This window comes from Anopheles aquasalis, chromosome 3 (genome assembly GCF_943734665.1).
Source record: "Anopheles aquasalis chromosome 3, idAnoAquaMG_Q_19, whole genome shotgun sequence".
In the NCBI taxonomy this organism is placed as follows: domain Eukaryota; kingdom Metazoa; phylum Arthropoda; class Insecta; order Diptera; family Culicidae; genus Anopheles; species Anopheles aquasalis.
This window is the reverse complement of record NC_064878.1, coordinates 62831049-62849456: the sequence shown is the minus strand read 5'-3', so window position 1 is coordinate 62849456 and position 18408 is coordinate 62831049. Positions and strand designations below refer to the sequence as shown.

The window sequence follows — 18408 nt, the reverse complement described above, 5'->3', positions numbered from 1 at the left end:
TTTGGGGCCCTCACTAGAACATACAGCAACGCAGCCTACTGTACCAACGAGCCGCAGCAGAGTTAGCGAAAGGAAGCTGCAGCCACCAGCCGCCTCTGTTTTGCGCCTCCGATTATTTGACGTAAAGTGTGGAGCAGAACGCCCCGCAAAGCTCGCCTTCCGCTTTTCTAATCGAAATTAAATTATTGCATCATAAATTCGAACTCTCTCTCTCGCTCTCCCAAAATGGCGCTCCTGTCATCCTGCAGTAGCGAGGAGCCTAAAGGGAGCAAAGCGCTCGTGGAATGGTTGGAAGGAAATTAAAATGCGTTAATCAGTCGGTGTGCCAGGTTGGTGTTGCGCTTGACCAGCAGCCCCCGAGCCTGGAATCTCCAAATGATGCTCCTCCAATTGCGCATCCGCTGCGGTTGTTATCCTACGCATGATACACGATTTTTTTCCGCCAAGTCCAGGGTAAAATGTGTGTCACTTGCCTCCGTGGTCACCTTCCTTCACCCCAGCATCCCTTTTCCACAATCTTTACGGCAATTCGCGGCATTCAGGATTTCATTTGTTTTTATTTCGCTTCGCGCAGCTTTAGAGCGAGAAGCACGCGGACACGATGCATCATTCCTGTTGTTGATGATGATGATGATGATGGTGAGATGATTTCAACGGTGCCCAAGGGGGGGTGGTGACGGTCAAACATAATCAGAGGATGCTGCGGTGAGGTTGCAAAGTCAGCCAAAAAGTCAGTGCGTGAAACGAGCCATACTGAATGGTATACGGCTGGCTGGAGGGGTGTACCGAGCATTACGCAGCGCAGCGCACTGCCCACGCGACATATCGGATGCTGTCCTCCCTTCCTTTCTACCGGACAAATCCATCGGAGCTGCCCATTTCAACGAGTGATGAAAAATGGCATGCTGCTGGTGGCTGGTTGGCGCTGATGCGTAAATTATGTGTCCACCGCCCTCTCTGCCGGGCGCCTAGCAGCATTTCTGCGCTTTTTTTTATGATTTATTTGATTATTTTAGTGCGCGGCTCGTCGGCAGTGCCAGTGCGTCAGATCCTGTGCGTACCGAGGGATGCTTGTCAGTAAAAGTTTGTAATTTTTTTTTATACTGCTCCTCCCTTCAATTCATCTTTACCGTTCAGTTATCAAAACCGCGGCGGCTGCTGATGGAAGTTATCTTTTTTTTTTTATATTCCATACCGTAAAAAAATCGGTTGCAATCGGTCTGGGAACTGTCATCGTTCCTACGCTGCAGTGAAGCTTGGTTGTGTTCTGGATTATTGGTTCCAGCAGAACGAACCGAACGAACAATAAAACACGCCACTAGTCCTGCCCTGCTGGGCTGGTGAATGAGGAGATCAATTTTATTGTGAAAAATTAAACTCACACACCTAATGGGTGCATTTGATAGTTTCGTGGTGTCCGAGAGACAAGCACAAGGAGGTGTGGGGTTTTTGGACGGATTGGGTGCGAATAGTTTAACGAGTTTGAGTTTGGAATTTTTATTTCGTTTCATTCGAACGATTTGCACCATGAATTGATGGTAGCGCGGCCCTGTAGGGCTCGTTTCGTACAAATTTCTGTGCGCTTCAATGCGAGTTTTCAATTCATTTGTCAATTTCTTTTTATGGTGCTCCGTTTGTTACTCATGAGGATGGTTATGAGCGTGTAGGTTTGACAGTCTAGGATGCTAGGAAACAAGCTAAATCCTTTTTCAAGCCAATACATCAGATTTAGTCAACAAAGTCATAAAACGTTGTATTACAGCGCTTCAGTTTATATGAAGAAACGAGATGAGTATCTAATAATCAATTAAATAATTCAAAATTATACATGAATTAGAGTATCAAATATATTTTTGAATATAAAAGACACGTCGTTTTATCAATTACCATATACGTATAAATGACCATATTTTCAGCCAATTCTTACTATCATCTTATTGGCAATTAATTCATTCGTTAAACAAGCGTAACATATTTTAAAATTAAGTTAATTTATATCATCCAAGTACGCAATCGTTTCCATCATGCCGCAAAGCCACAGCAACTTCAACTCATCCACGAAACCAAACTCGTTGCTGCAGCCCGAGATGATGCACCGCTGCACGGCTGCTGCTGCTTCCCGCGATCACACCGAAGCCGAGGCGGAAGATACGGTGGTGAACATGTGGCTCATTGGCAGCAGCAGCAGCATCGCATCCGAAGCATATCGGTCCAACGCAACCCCGAACCCGCGGCAGCATAATCGTCGAGGAATCGGTATCGCACCCGAACACCAACACCACCAACGGGCGACTCTGTATACGTTTGAACGCGAAAAAGAAGACAAAGAAGCTGAAACCGAATCCCCTCGCGCCATCCTGGCGTGCCATCTGGAAAGCCGCGGAAAAACAGGAAGCGAAGGCGAACGAACGAACGAACGAACGAACGAAGCGACCGACCAACGCCACCGACCGCGCGTTTTGGTCTCGCATCATCATCGTGGTCGTCGAGTTCGTTGTCTTGGCAACCGCGCTAAGCCGCCCTGAACGGAGCGCGGAAAACTTGTTTTCCACACTCGCACACGCATACGTTGATGGTGAACCGGCAAATGGAGCCGACGAACACGAAAACAACGCGTCGTTTGGAGCAGCTGACGTCGGACAAGGATATCGGGCCGTGTCAGGACACGCACACCACGGTGTCCTCTAATTGGCGTCCTTTCGTCCGGATCAAAACATACTCACACCAAGCACCGTGGATTGCATGCATGCGTGCGTGCGTGCGTATTAGTAACAGCAAACACTAGCAACCACCATCACCACCAGCAGGCTACTATCCTGTTTGAAGTCCTTGTACTCGGAATCCACGCGAAAGGATGAATCATGCTCGCGTTACACGCTGTCCCCGCCAACCACATTATCTCCTTCGTCTTCTTCTTCTTCTTCTTCTTCTTTTGGTTCTTCTCGCGATGCTTTTCCCCCAAAGGATACGAACGGGGTTTGGGGTTTTGTTTGTTTGCTCGCTCGCTTGGCACGCCATCATGATCATCGTCATCATCATCGCGTGGTTCGCGTGCTTTGCGTTTGTTTGCTTTTTGGCTCGCGGCAGTGGCGAGAACGCGAAACGGGCATCCTCCATTCTGTGTTTCGCGTTCATTATGCTGCTGCTCTTTAGCAGCTTTGTTGCCTTTTTCTAAATTCCACGACGGTGACGGCGATGATGAGTTGGCCACCGGTTATGCTGGCTGTATGGTGGCCCCCTGAGGCGTGCATTGCATTTGCGATCTTAGCGATGCTCTCTCTCTCTCTCTCCATCATCTGCATCTGCAGGCTCTTCGCTTTCATTACGCACACCACCACACAACGGGACGCGGATTGCATCAACCGGCTTCTCCCGGTGCCTCGAGTACTCCAAGAAAAGGTTCCCTTTTGCCAAAGAGTCCTAGCTTGCTGAAGAAGAAAACGGGAATTCATGGCGAGAAAAAGGAAATCTCCTCCCCCCCTTTACCACGTTGGTTTATGAAGCGAAAATCGATTTTCTTTTCTCGAACAAGGAGGGACGGGGAGGGTGAGGATGCGTACAATCCGCAACCAGAAAGGCCAGAAGCCAAAAGCCTCAACCTCACAGAAACGGGAAAGGGGAAAAACGGGTGTGCGGCCATCTTCAGGATACTCCAGGATGTGCGTGCTGCTTCCAGCTTCTTCAACAGCACAATGGGTGGCCCACCATCACACCCTCCTCCCCCTTTTTACTCATGACAAGATGCTTTGCGTTGGGCAGGTCGTAGCGCCAAGCCGGTTGGTGGCCAAGATGCGTCATCTCGCTCGCATGCTTGGTGCCCCCACGTCACATACAGGTTAATGGCTTGCCATGCCGTGCCAGGACCTGGCTGGTTTGAGAAATAATTAAAAGAATTCCGAATGGCGAAAGGGGCCTGCAATCTATGGCCTACGCTGCGGTGTTTGCTGGCGTGTGGTGCAATGTCCTTTTACGCGAACGCGTTCTCTCTCTCCCTTTCTGCAATCTCGTCGACTTCGCAGGGAGTTGATTGCAGGACCCCTTTTCGTGTTTTGTAAATCTTTTTTGTAAAACTGTTGTGGAAAACTAGGTCGAGCTAGGGACCGGTGAATGCCGTTGCAAGTCCAGGGGATCCACAGCTCTCGCACCGCGTGCATCGGAGTGCACTGTTTACTGGAAGGGGCGAGGGCGTGCTGTGCTGGAGCTGGAGGGCAAAGGAGTTTGGTTGGCATGTCAGCAAAGGTGGGGTGCGCTTTTGTTTTTTGAAAATATTTTATTAATTAGTAAATCTGATAGTTTCCCTCGTGTTTTGCTATCAGATTTCTGGTTTTATAATGCATTTCATTCAGATAAATCTTTTGAGCCTTTCAAACCATTAAAGAAGAAGTAGAATTTATATGAAAGGCGAAGACCACTCGTCGGCTGTAGCGCCTGATAAGTAAGTTAGAAAGTATCTTGGTATATTTTTGCCGTTTTCTCTCGTTTGCTAACCCGTTCCGGATTAATTTATAATGCTGCAGTAGACAAAAGCTTATACAAAATGGTCAGATTTTACAGGAACTCTGTTTCTATAGCATGAAAACCAACGTGATATGATCATGAATAGGGAATCAAAGAGTGCTTCGAGCCAACCTCAAATTCCTACAATTTTTTATGTCATTTTTCATAAAGAATCCATTGCTGCTTTGATCACAATCGTCCAACAGTAAAAAAGGTAAGCATTATTCATGTTTCTTAAATGAAATGTAATGGGATTACCTACAGTTTCACCGCAAATGTTAGTTGGTTGAATGAATAATTATGAAGATGTAACATCAGTAAGTTTGGTGAATGTCGCCAAATAATTTTCTGTTTAATCAATAAACATGACGTTAACTTATTCAAGATGAATAGGACTCCGCGATCCGTTGATAAGTTGATTGCCTGACAAAGAATCTTTACCCAATCTGATCTCGTCCTTTGGAAGACGAACTCCTCAAAACAGATCCCACTAACCGTATACACGCCATTTATTGCTCGCCATTTGCCACACTGCATGCGAATTGCCTAACTTTCCACTACAAAGTATGTGCGATTGATACTTTGTAGTGGAAAGTTAGGCAATTCACACGTGTCTCGTGTTGTGTGCACCATTTGCATCGTCACCAGCTGCCATCTGTTTCAATTCCCAATTCCAGTCCCGATAAGACGTTAACCAAGAGCGCAACATTCGCCTTGCGTGCCCACTCTTCAATCAGCAATCCATTAAGTGGTTTGATAAATTATTGCTGTAATAACTTTGCTCGCTTTTTTTCGGAGGCCACTAAAAACACTCCAAGTGAGTGAAATGCCGAGCCACAGCGACTCAGAAATTGGCAATCAAGCGCCAGCTGAAGCAGCGGCATTTGCTGCCAAACAATTGTTGTTTGGAGCTCATCAAATGCTTTCGAAAGTACCGTTGCTGCTGCTGCTGCTTCTGTGGTGTCCTTATTAGTGGCGTTCTTGTGTTCCACAGGACCACAAAACATTAATTTGCACCTCAAGCTGTGCGGTGGCACCAGGACATCAGGCTGGCCGACTGGGCTCTCTTTCTTTGGGACCCCCCAAACATAACAAACCGAACACCGTAATCAACGACATTCCACCGTGGTGTTTCGGGGACCACAACGACGACGGCTGCCAGCTGATGACGGCTGATAAGCGACAGGACAGAGAAAGAAAGAGCTCGTGGTCTGATGCGGGTCGATCACCGCAAAGGATGAGGGACCATCCTTCTTCACACGGCACGTTGATGACCCCAAACTCGGCAGCAGCAGCAACTCGGTGCGTCAAACTTTACACAATCTCCTTCCATCGCACAAACCAAACACACAGCCAGCACTCTCTCCCCGGATCTCCTTTCCTTCCTTTGGGTATCCTTTTGCAGTCTGTGTCTGGGATCGTCTCGTATCCTCGTGTTACTGTTAGGTTGCTGAGCGCGTGCGCGCGTCTGTGTTCGTTCGAGAGATCGCCCGAGATCGCATCGGTGGCAGTGTTGCTGCTGTTACTGCTGCTGCAGCTGCAGCTGTTGCCTGCGCCTGCAAGTCTCTGCTGGTGAGCACAAAACACAAAACGAGCTCCAAAAAACAACAGAAAAAATCTCCGATCGTTTCCAATCCGCAGGATACGAACCGTAGCGAGACAATGGAACAGTGGATCGCAAAAGGATCGGTACGGCATGAGGCCATGAAGGCTGGCGAAAACCTCAGAGAACCAGAAGGATGCAAGGTAAACACAAAGGCCTGTCAAGGAAAGGACGTCGGGAATTGAAACGCAAATGAAACGCATTCCAGCGACTCCGACCTGGCTGCAGACGGCGATGCTTCTTGCAATGCTGGCCGTCCCAGAGGCTTCCAGCATTCGGACAACAAAGAGTTTAGCAAATGCACCGTACCTTACTTCTCTTCTTCTTTACTAGCCGTCCCTTGAAGAAGGTGTCCCGGAGAATGAGAAGGACACGAAGGTAAAGCGTCCGATCAGCGTGCAATCGAGGACAACGTCCTCGGGAATTGTGATTCGTAAATGTGTCCTGTAGCAGCCGCACCAGCAAGGACCAGGTGAAACAACAGCCACCACAAGCACAAGCAGCAGCAGCAACAACATCTGCTCGATCTGCTTGGCTCTCGGTGCCAAGACCACCCGCTACAGAAGCATCGACGGTGCGCCCTGGTGCAGGCATTCAGATGATTGATAAAGTGCAATTGCGCACTGCAACTGCATCGGGGTGCAGATGCAATTCGATTGTGGTACGTAGCAAGTGGGCAGTTGCTGCTGTTACTTCCATTATCTGGATTTTATTCAAATTGGTTGGATTTATGATTCGAACTCTTAAGCGAATAACGTAGTAGATAGAAACTTGAAAATGCGTTCAGTGGCTTATTTTGAATATAAAAAGAGGTATACGTTTAGGATATAACACTTTTAATTTAATACACATCACAAGAGAAAGTCACAGATAATCAAAGAGAAAAGGAAAATATTCAACATTGGTTTCATTTAGGTCTGTTTGATGTAATAATCAAGAGCAGTTTTATGTATTTTTAATGAAATTTCACTATGATTGCAAGACGTGAACAGTAGATGCAAAAACAAACCAGCAAACTATTGTTAAATTTCAAAACTAAACGATTTCGGCTGGACAACAGAAAGGAATAAAGCGATTTGATCAACAAAATACTTTACAACTGTTTATTGTACCATCTAAAATACTACAAACTATTATTTAATAAGATTTAAGGTCGATTTTAATCCCCAAAACCCAAAGGGAACAGGGAGCTAATGATCAACGAGAACCATTAAGCTGATACTAAAATTTGAAAGCACCACTTGCTAATGAATTCACTCCAAACAAAGGGTGATCAATTTCATAATGCTACTGGATTGCCCGCCAAAAGATTTGGACACTTTTGTGGCGACGTAAACTTTTAATCCCATAATCTTACACATTTACCTACATTATTTATGTGATTACGGGCGCGCACCGAACTAATGGTTTAAAAACGTTCGATCGTAAACCACGCATCACCGTCGGAGACATCTGCACACCACCACCATGCGCCAGCCAGTGCAGTGACAATTGAACCAGCCGGTAGGCACGCGCGAACCAAGTGGTTCCGCCGATCTGCCCCAGCTGGAAGACGTTGGATTCGGCGGTTGAGAGTGCACGCCGACGCGTTGCTTCTGTGCCGATCGCATCCACCAATCTGCAGGCGCATGGCAGGGGTAACAGAGCAGAGCAGAGTGGAATGGAAGAAAGCATATTTTTGCATACCTCCGGCACCCTTCCGGACCGGAGCTGAAAGGGGTGGCCCTTCTGGTGGCTCCTTCTGTGGCTGGCAATCGTCGTCGTCGTCGTCGTCGTCGGTGGTGGTGGCGCGTGCCAACCGCCGAAACGAGCGGCGCGCGCGCGCGTGCGTACGCACCCAACCACCTCACGTGGTCACGGACCTCACCGCACAGTCCAGTCCTTCCTTTCGGTGCTTCTTTCTTTTTGTTTTGTCTTTTGCGGTGCGCCTTCCACCGCTTTCGGGTGTGTCATCGCGTCCGCGTTGTGTCGGTTTCGAGTCCGTTCCGTAGGGGGTAATGCGCCGTTCGTGGCCCTCTTTTGCGTGAAGATGGTCCACCTACCATCGATCGATTTTTGGAGAGAGAGATTGAGCTGTTTGTTGTGAGGGAAATGAGGATTTTTAATAAACGAATGTTCTAAATTTAGCAGACTTTAGCACCTTTTGCGGTGATCAACTCTTCAGATAATTATCCAAAGATCGCACTCAACCATCTTATTTCTTTATTTCCATTTATTTAAATTAAGTTAAATCAAGTTAATGCTCAAATAATTTCATCAAAAATATTCAAAATTTCCTTCCAAACACACGCGTTTCCATCGAGTTCTATGTTGGCGCAGCATAGCTTACTTCGACGCGAAAGTGTGTGCGATCATCATCATCATCATCATCATCATGTTGCTGTAGCGACGCGCATGTGTATGTGTTTGCTCCTGCCAACTAATGCTCAACGCAATCGAATCGTGAAAAGGAGGAAACGAAACACTAAACTCACTCGTTCTCTCCCTTTCACACTCATTCGCTCATTGTGGATGCAGTTGTGGAAGCATAAAAAGGAGCAGATGTTGGGTTTTATATTTCCCCGCATCAGTCACCACTTCCGCTCACCGTCCCTTGTCCTGGTCGCGGTGGTCCTCCAGAGCACCGCCAGCATTTCCATTAAACTACCTCTCCCCTCTTCCTTCCTCTTCAATCCCTCTTTCCCACCTTCCTGTTCTTATTGCGCTTCCATCGAGCGCAAGCGCTAGAAAGAGAGTGTAAAGGAGAGAGAGAGAGAGAGCGAGAAAGGGAGACAGCGAACGAGCATAATGACATCGTCACCGCCGCCTTTGCGCACAGCTAGGCGTCCCGGCGTTTCCCATGTTTTCCTCTGCCTTCCTCAATCCCCTCGGCCCTTTCCCTTTGACCGCGCTAACCATGGTCCTATGCTGCTTCAGTCGGTCGACCATATCCTATTTCCCCCCGCGGCACGCACTCTTCCTTTCTTCGCTTGCTTTTCAGTCCATTGGTCCTTGGGTTCCTTGTGGTCCTTGTTGTGTGTACAATGTGCACACACATACACTACAACACAAGCACCAGCACACACACGAAGATAGTGAGTTGAAGGTTCAACCTATCGCCACCGCCAGCCGTCGACCCCTATCTCGAAGGCCTTGCGCTGCGCATGACAGCCGCGCTTGATGGGCTTCGTGTTCGCGTTATCCGAGTCGTGGATCAGCTACTTATGGCCGCCCGTAATGTAAACCCCATAAGGCACACGCTCCCAAGGCTTACTCCGATCCGTCGACTGTTTATCGATCTAATTCGCTGCCGAGACGCAACCTACTGGGATCACCAATGCTGGAGTGTTGGATCGAAACGGGAATTTATGACATCCTCAGCACACGATTCCGCACGACCAGATGTCCTACGACAAGGGCGAGGATCTCGTCCATCAATCGCACGAATCGATCGCGCTAGTGACCCTTGCTCTGAACGTCCGATACCGCACGGTTCCCGGGGAGCGAGATCCGGAACATAAATAAGGTCCCCATCGAGGGTCCTTTCCAGACGTGTGTCTCTCTTTCACTCGCTCGTCCCTCTCTTTCTGTAGCTGTCAGGCTGATTAAAAGCAACAATTTATGATCTACTGCGCAGCATAATTCCCCTCGGTCCCCCTTGATTCGCCTTGTCCTTTTTATATTCCCATTTTTTTTTTGTTTTATTTTCATTCCCGGTTTTGCTTGACTGGATGTCTGTCTGGCGTGGTCGACGGCGAGGACGAACTGGCCAGAAAGAGTGAGAGAGAGAGAGGGAAAGGACATCACGGGCACGGCTTGATCGTATGGCTCGTTGTCTCGTTGCTGCTGCCACCGTTTTTCGATGACGAACGATGGAAACGGTTTTGCATGGAACCATTCTTCATCATCAGCCCCTAGGTGTCCTGTGTTGCAAGCTGTCGAGCGAGTTTTGTGCGCATTTTAAACAGAAAAACACACCAACAACCAGCACACACAGGCACACACCTTGTTTAGCTTTTTTTTCGGTTTTCCGTTCGCGAAATTTATATTAATATCCTTCAAGTTTGTCTCTTCGATTTCCATTCTACACCTCCGGCTCCTTCTCCTGCCCCGTCCACAGCTGCAGTGGCCACAGCTCAGACTGTCGAATAAAGGGAACAAACGCAGCAACTCGGGAACCAGTAGGTATCGACGTACAGTGTCCGTCCGCTGGGATCGAGCGTCACGAGACGCTTCTGGGCGTAGCGCTGCTCACACCGGGACCGGTACGTGATCGGTAGGCTGCACAGGTTGGAACACTCCGTTGACCTAGTGAGAGGGAACCGGGAGAGAAGGAATAGGCCACCGATTAGCAGGTTAACCCTAAGAGGGAGTGTCCCCGAAATTCCCAAAGTCACTGGAACGTAAGCGAGGCGCAGGAATTCATCCGACAAACCGCAACACCAACACCAAGCGACGATTATTATGCGAGAGGGTTCGTAGATAAGCGAAAAAACAACCACAAACGGTGGGGAGAGAACGTGATTTTTTCACTCTTCCCTCACCCTGGATTCAATTTTTCCCGAGGATTTGTTTCCGTTGGGCACAAATTACCCTCCAGGAGGAAAGCTAGAGGGGTGTTCTCTGTCCTTCGAAGCGCGCCCCTTAATTGACGAAGCAACAATTGATGAATCGAGAAACGATTGCGGCAGGTCAGGGCCACTAACACCAGCGATCGAAAAGGGAAGTGACCGCGGGTTTCATGCCTGCAGCGAGTACTTACTCGCAGATTTCCGTCTTCACCAGCTGGCGCGACGTGTCCTGGTTCACCACAAACATCCAGTTGCCTGTTAACAGAAGAAACAGGACGCAGTTGATAAGCGAACGCATGCATCGTGATGGCTACCATCATTTTTCATTTCATCAGCATTTACCTTTCGTGTTGAGTGCCGTCTGTGGTGTGATGTATCGTTCGCGAACACTACAAAGTGACTCCCGTTGCTGTCCTGTCTGTCTCCTCGAACGTTCGCTCGCTGTTTCATTTCTCAAATGGAACGGAGTCGGTTCCGTCTCGTAAGGACTCAGACTTTCATCGATCCGCCGAAGGGATGCCATCCGAACTTCACGCCGGTGCTGATCGGAGAGATCGCGTGCGAAGCGTTTAAGCCAATCGGCCGGACTGTACGCTGTCACCGGTGCTGGCGGAGCTAGTGGTGGTGTTGGATAAAAGTATCCCCCACCAGGACTGGCCACTGGACCACTAGAATACTTTGAATGACCCGGTGGTAGTCCCGGTGGCTTCGCGTAACTGTTGTAGCGATACGAATACTGGGGCTTTGGGATGTAAATCGGTTGCGGAACAGGCATCGAATGTTGCTGCTGCTTCTGGAGTCGATTTGGAGCATTGTAGCTGAAAGGTTTACCGATCGACGGTGCCTTCAATGGTTCCTCTTCCGGTGCATTCTGCATCGAGGCGTAAAAGTGATGATAGTGATGATGAAGATGTTCCTCTTCCTCCAGTAGCTTGTTGGCGTTGAAGTCGATTTGTTCCTCGTTCGCAATCACTCCCTGGTAACCGAGGGCATCCACGAGCTGCTTAATCAGATACCTGAGGGGTGTAATCAGTATTAATCGAGCACTCTGATCAGTGATTGTTAATATCCTTACGCAGGATAGTCGGGAGTCATCTCGCAGAAGGTGGCACCCGGTGAAGCACACTTTGGTGTCACACCGGGTGGTGCCGGGACGAAGCTACACGGTCCCTGTCCATAAGCACCACAGGTCGATGGTCTCGATGGTGCGAGCGTTGGATGTGGATAAGGTGAAGGGTTGCCTGTGACGATACAGGCCGTCCATGTGATCTGGTGAACGGGATAAGCAGCGCTCTGATTAGCTCTGGATTGTGATTTTGAATTGCAAATTCACTTACGATGCAGATGGAGATCGGGATGAGCAGGTTACTGGCTTGTAACGTCATTGCGTGATCGGAGCTCACGTGAGACGTATAACGGTCCGATTGGGTGTGATCGATTTAGTTCTAGCGTGCCACATCCGCCACGTTGCAATCCGTTCGGTTAATCCGTTTAACGGTTTCGATGCTAGATAAGTTCCTCCTCGCGACGCTGCTATGCCCTGTATGAGGGGAATACTCGGAACAATTAGATTGAGTAACACTAATCATCGGATCGGAGCGATTGCAATCTAACATCACATTGCTAGTTAATTGTGTGTCATCAATCATGTCAAGCTTGCCGTGATATGAATTTGAGAGGTAAAAGACGTCAATTAAATTTAAATAACTGGCTTCATTAGTAAAATTTAATTAATTTTTGCTACTGCGAATTAGATCCGCAACCCTCGAAACATTCAAACTAAACACTGAACCAAGAGCAGTAGCAACAACCAACAAGCCCTCATCTTTATTGGCCTATTGTTTAAAAAAGATACCACTGTTATTTGCTTTGGTTCATTCAAGAGTCACTCCGAGATCACTGCTTTACAACGGGTCGCTAACACGGGTCGGCGCACTCTCTTGTTATAGCATGATCGCATGCTCAATGGCAGCCTCCACGAAGCAACAGTGTCCCACGGTTAGCTTTCCTTTCCCCGTCCGTTATCCATTTGGCGCCGTCTCTAAAGCGATGCACTTTCTTCGCTTTACACTCCCCTGTAGAGAACACTGGGGCTGGCCTGTCTGTGTCTCTTTTGATTGCAAACATTAATCCAGAATACATTTTAATGTCGGGAATTGAATTGTCATTTCCTTCAATTCCACCAAAAGCACGGAATTACACTAAATGACCATTGGACGAGTGCAGCTGCAGCTCCTTAAATACGCGCATTAGCGCGAGTGCATCATCTTTCTTCCTTCGGCGGAGGCATTAACCCAAATGTGATGAAAGCTCATCCGGCCTCCGGGAACCGAAAGATAATTACGCCGACTGCCGCAGGGTTTTTAATGTTTTTTAATGTCTGCTCCACCCCGAAAGGCGTCAGGCGATCCACCATTTCGCAACGATATGGAAGGCAACGGTGTTCTTGCAGTGTTCGCCGGATCAAATGACATCAATGCTTTGCGGTGCAGGCGACGAACCCCCCCAGAAACGGTTCGCTTGCTCGTCTGCTCGCTGTCTGGTTGTGGCGTGCCTCTTAAGCTGCTGCTTCTTTTATGTTCTTTTTATCGGAAGACTGTGTTTGATGCAGGAATTCCTTTTTCGCAGGATGTTATTTCCGTTTTCCTGGTTCTTAGTGGCACACGATAGCAAGGTGTTGACATTTTGTGCTGTGCTAAGCAACAAGTAAAATTGCGATAAAAAATGGAATGCCTCCGTCAGTGGCAGAGTGATTATATCGAAATTAAAGCTCACAGATTCACATACAAAAAAGCAGATGCCAATTGGGTTACATTATGCGAATATGAACCCCGTATTTAACACGATGCTCTCCAACACAGTTCTAGTTCTCCTCTTCGTGGAATTCGGTAACAAGCCCATCATTTAGCGCACAAAACACACGCTGCCCAACGCAGCAACCTTCGATGATCGAAGATTGCGAAATTGCCCAGCTGTAGGGCCGGCTGCAATTAACGAGATCAAAGTTCTCTCCCTCAACGCGCAAAGAGATATTGCGCTAGGAAGATATGAATGGCCGGTATCCGCTGGCCGGCACTTTGCGATGCGTAGATTTATCTTTGTTCGTTTTTTTTTGTTTCATATTCTTTTTGATCTTTCTAAGAATAACTTTTCGCACAAAAAACAGCCTCTCATAAAACGTGCTACGAAGCACGAGGCACAAACCTGTTGTAAATTCGTCCCAATCCGATGTCTCACTTAAGTAGCAATTAATTTGACAGAGAATTTAAAGGCTAGCAAGCGCTTCAAGTCTCAATTAAAGTAGCTATTAACTAGGCAGCTCGTGGTGAAGGTCACACGATGGAACGAGTCCCGGAAGCGAGGACCGAAAAGGCCCAAAAATGCAACACCTACCGGTTAATTTTGATTATCCAGTTCTCAACACTTGCTAACGAGGTTCACTAGACTAATCTCTGCACGCACCAGGGCACCAAAGTCACAACCGCACGCGAAGACGTATCATCCGCGACTGTTGCGGGTGTCGAGACGATGGGCAAAGATCGCGACCGAGACGTAATTCCGAAGGGGACGGGATCCACGATCAGATTAGTCACTGAAGCGAAGGGAAGGGGAGACCTAATGCGCTCCGATCTTACGCATGATACCGGTGTAACATGCAGTTTGATGCGTTGTTTACCTTTTTGGAAGATAACACAGTGTAGGTCTTTGTGATATTAACTTATGTTCAGCATCTAATCTGCTTATCATTGGAAGAGGTAACCTGAAATCAGTGCCACATGCACTGCAAAGCCTTTCAATGTAAGCATAACGCATTAGAAAACATGTGTTTCACATAATTCAAATAGATGCAAATCTGTTTCCCATGCAGATTGCCGGGCGTGCTTTCTCGCTAAAGGTGAATCGAGGAATGCCGCACCCCGCTTGATCGCATTTGACGTTTTTTTGTTAGTAATTTGGCGTGAGCACGCGATTTGATCGCACGCGCATTCAATTCCTGGCATATAATTATGCTCGCGGATGCGTCGAACGGGCCAAGAAGTGGCCTTTTTTTCGAGTGGCTTTTCTTCGCAACCACGGGGAGGGCTATCATCAAAATGTTCCGCTAGCTTTTCGGTGCTGTTCTTTTGGGTAGAATGACCGCGGAGAGGAGAAGCAAGCCGTTGGCAGAAATCTGCTGTATCATCCCACGTGTCACCGGTGTCTAGTCATTCGCAATTACTTCCTCCAACAGCAGAAGAAAAAAAAACGGCTCAGGGCACTAGGAAAGGTGAAACACCTTTCTATGAGGCTGGAAATGAATCTTTAGGCCGGTAATACGTCATTCCGCAGTTCGGGAGTTCGATCGATGCTTACAGAATTGAAGTGGAGCACAACGAGCATCGAGTTCGCTCCCGGTGATCATCATCTCGGTTGCTTCCGGTAAGAGCATCGTCACTTGAAGTAGAACCTAAACCTCCTGCTAAATGGAGGAGAAATTATGTGTTTCAAAATGTTCTTTTTCCATTTTCGGATGAAATTAGCAACGCAAAAAAAAACCTTAAAGACACAGTTGATTACATTCACGTCAAAAAGAGTGGCTGACTCGGGACAAGGGGGATGCTCTTTATTGGATACTTGTTTGCATAGTATTATAGTAATTATAGACCATCTGGATGACACGCCATCGGAGATCTCGTTCTCTTCACCTTCGCGGGCCCATCTAGGTACGAATACGCTCTTCTGTGCGAGCCTAACATATAGACAACATTCTGCTGCTGCTTCTGGTGATGAACCAACGATTATCGCTATTAACTATCGCAGTGCGCGGCACCGCCGGACCATCCCATATCTGTAGCGCTCCCAGTGCTTGCTTCAATCTGCCCAAAAAAAAAACAAATGACAGCAACGAGGAACAAAATACACTTCAACAGAAAAGAAAAACTATTGCTTCGTTAACATTTTCCAATCCAAAAGACGTTAAAACCATGAACACAACACGTGGAAAGCGAGTAAATGAACGAAACGAATGTATTGAGACACATCAACATCCACCAAACCGCGACGCACCCGGGAACGTCCTGGTGCTTTCGAACATCAAATAGATCAACAACAAAATAGAATGCCTATTCAGCAGTCAGACGATGAAATCACGGAACCGTTTGTCAGGATAAACGCAACGCTTTTGCTATGCCCAAAATACGATGATATCGTTCGATGACCCGTGTATTCCCATTAAATTGCTCGATTGCAGCGACCCCGGAGGTCCCCTTTACATCTACTCTTTCACTCTCTCTCTCTCTCCATCTCTCTCTCTCTCTCTGCACTGTGTTCTGCTCGTCGTATTATTGCGGTGCATACGGAATGTGGCCGCCATTTAGCTATTCAGATGAGGGCAAGGAGAAGGAGAGGGGGGGTTACTGCCTAAACTGACTGACTGGGAGGATTGCACAATTGTTTTGCTTCCGCAAATCGCGTTCTCTTCTTGGATTATAAAAAAAAAATTACTCAAACCTACACCGCACATTCCTTTGGTAATCACCTGCTAATACCTGGCGCTAGCGCTAGCACCTGTCCTGTCCATACATGGTACGCTCCTGGGACTGAGTCAGGGGGGATCGCTAACATTATGTGCTGCTGAAGTGGGGCGGGGATATGCTTGGATGGTATACGAGGGGTCAACATCATCCTATGGCGTCTGTTGCTGCGCAAACCTAACGTTCGTCGTCATAATGCCCGCCAAATATACTTATGCACGTGTGTAATGGATAGCAAATTGCCTTACTCTGTCCTTCGCAAAGAGTGTCAATGATTTGTGTATGTGTGCATGTGTGTGAGTTTGTGTGTTTATCATACGAATTACATATAGGTTCTCTCTTATCTTGCGCTGGCTTCGGTGAGCCTGTACAACGTAATATGCTCTCAGTTCGGTTAAATATTCAGCTATATGGTTCAATCATTTTCTAGATCCATTGATAACACGACTCGAACTAACTACCGTTACACACACTCAGCTTCTAAGCGGTATTGATAAGAAGATAAGCGAAACTCAACATACTCGTCCCCTCCTGGCACGCGCGCAAGCATTGCTCTGGGTAAACCGTTCGAAGTCAAACAAATTTTTGGTCTCATTTCGTAAGAATAGCTTCGTGTGTATATTGCTGGCCACAGAGTGCTCGGATCTCGTCAAATACCCTGTTGTCACGTGCAGTCACTGTGTGTGGTTGGTGTGGTGTTGTGCAAGTAACAAACTGAAAATTGACGACGACGACGATGCTTGAAACGCTCGCTAGATTCCGGTTGGGGATTTGGTCATTCAATAAACGCATTTCGTGAAGCGCAATATTGAACTGGAATATCAGCTAATAGACAGATCCTACGCGACGTATGATGCGCCGTAAACGTGTCCCCCGTCTTCTCGTCTGGTACTTCTCCTTCTTCCTCCCTTGGCAAATCAAAATACTTCCAGCATCTACCTCTGCGAAAGTGAGATATATGATGGCCTGCATAAACCACTTAAACATTAAACTATAAGCTCAGTCCGAATCGAAGGTTAGAAATGGTAAAACAAAGAGCCATTTTGTGCCGGGCTGTGGTGCAAGTGATGGCCACTAAACACACACACACAGAGACACGCACAAAAACGAAAACGGTAGCGTAACGTAAAAGTAAACAATAACAGTAACGCGGTAACTGGCAGCGGCGCCGGAAATCGGAACAAGAAAATAATCTAATTTAAATTAATAATGTTGCGATCTTCGAGGCTATCCTTTAGCTGATTAAACAGTTGCAGCTGTTCCTCCGGTTTGAGTGTGTAAACCTGAAAAATAAACGGAAATGAACATGATATTAGAGAATTTTTGTCTTAGAGCTAATTTCCTTTTGCCTTACCATATTCAACAGCTTCTGGGGGGATGCATAACGGATAAAGCTGGAGATGTACACGTTAACAAAGGTTGCCATCAAAAACTGGCAATCGAAACGGTCCATTATGCCACCGTGTCCGGGAATCATATCTCCAAAGTCCTGCAAAAGGGCACAGTTGCGATTAGCCGCCGATTTCATCATGATGCTAATTCGTTCTCACCTTTATTTTGAATGCACGCTTGAAACCGGATGCAAAGAATCCACCGAACGGACCGATAACCGAACTGAAGATGCTCATCGACAGCGAGTGGAGGAGGAATGGATACATCGTAATTGTTTTACTGGCACCAAACTGTAAAGGAATCGAAAAATATAATTTACTTCCTATTCCATGACCTACATCAGCGGTACCGCGGCTTACCAATGCAATGTGATACTCCTGTGGCCGGAACAGATAGCTCGGTTCGCACTCAATCACCATCCTGCCCTGTGCCTCCGAGTACTCGATCGGGCAGACGAAGAACTGGAACTGGCAAAGGACGTACGATACAACCAGCCCAAACAGTACCGTTGCAAAACCACCACCGATAAAGCCTTCCCAAGTTTTCTTCGGGCTCAGCTGTATCAACGGTGTACGGCCGAAGAAGAACCCAAACATGTACGCCATCACATCGTTGCAGACGATCATCGAAACCGGCACGATGAACCAGATTAATCCCTCGAAGATGTTCTGAATGATCAGGTAGCTCTGGGTGACCACGATCAACAGTGCCACGTGCGTCCAGGCAAACAGACTGAACTGTTTCATGTAGTACTTCTTCACCAGCGACAGCACGAACCATACGAATCCGATGCAGTACAAGCAGAATGACAGGAATCGATGATATTTGACTAGAAAACGGAGCGAATCCTGGC

At 47.5% G+C, this 18408-nt stretch overlaps 3 protein-coding genes across 6 annotated transcripts in view; 1 reads left to right on the top strand and 2 right to left on the bottom strand.

The window, feature by feature from the left end:
- The window catches only part of LOC126577598 (high affinity cAMP-specific and IBMX-insensitive 3',5'-cyclic phosphodiesterase 8), a 403282-nt gene that overhangs the window by 185805 nt on the left and 199069 nt on the right, over window positions 1-18408 (top strand). The window lies entirely within an intron of this gene.
- LOC126576870 (protein spaetzle 5) lies at window positions 10216-12035 on the bottom strand. The gene is made up of 5 exons (XM_050238171.1): window positions 11988-12035; window positions 11726-11919; window positions 10993-11666; window positions 10842-10905; window positions 10216-10387 (listed from the first exon to the last, which is right to left on the bottom strand). Exons 1-5 carry the CDS (start codon window positions 12033-12035, stop codon window positions 10216-10218), a joined length of 1152 nt encoding a protein of 383 aa, XP_050094128.1.
- Window positions 15229-18408, bottom strand: part of LOC126577611 (phosphatidate cytidylyltransferase, photoreceptor-specific) — an 11170-nt gene continuing 7990 nt past the window's right edge. The window contains exons 5-8 of one of the 2 annotated variants that reach the window (XM_050239382.1): window positions 17915-18403; window positions 17714-17845; window positions 17518-17652; window positions 15229-17446 (exon numbers count right to left, since the gene is read on the bottom strand). In XM_050239382.1, coding sequence (XP_050095339.1) covers window positions 17357-17446; window positions 17518-17652; window positions 17714-17845; window positions 17915-18403 — 846 coding nt within the window. In that variant the 3' untranslated portion in view covers window positions 15229-17356. Of the gene's footprint in view, window positions 17447-17517; window positions 17653-17713; window positions 18404-18408 lie in introns of both variants that reach the window. The other variant, XM_050239381.1, reaches the window with a different exon arrangement.

Excerpts from the sequence above, each read along its gene's own strand:
- LOC126576870 (XM_050238171.1), bottom strand. The coding sequence starts at position 12,035 with ATGACGTTACAAGCCAGTAACCTGCTCATCCCGATCTCCATCTGCATC. Across the intron at positions 11,667-11,725 it reads ATGACTCCCGACTATCCTGC|GTATCTGATTAAGCAGCTCG; the intron begins GTAAGGATATTA and ends TACACCCCTCAG. Across the intron at positions 10,906-10,992 it reads GACGGCACTCAACACGAAAG|GCAACTGGATGTTTGTGGTG; the intron begins GTAAATGCTGAT and ends TTCTGTTAACAG.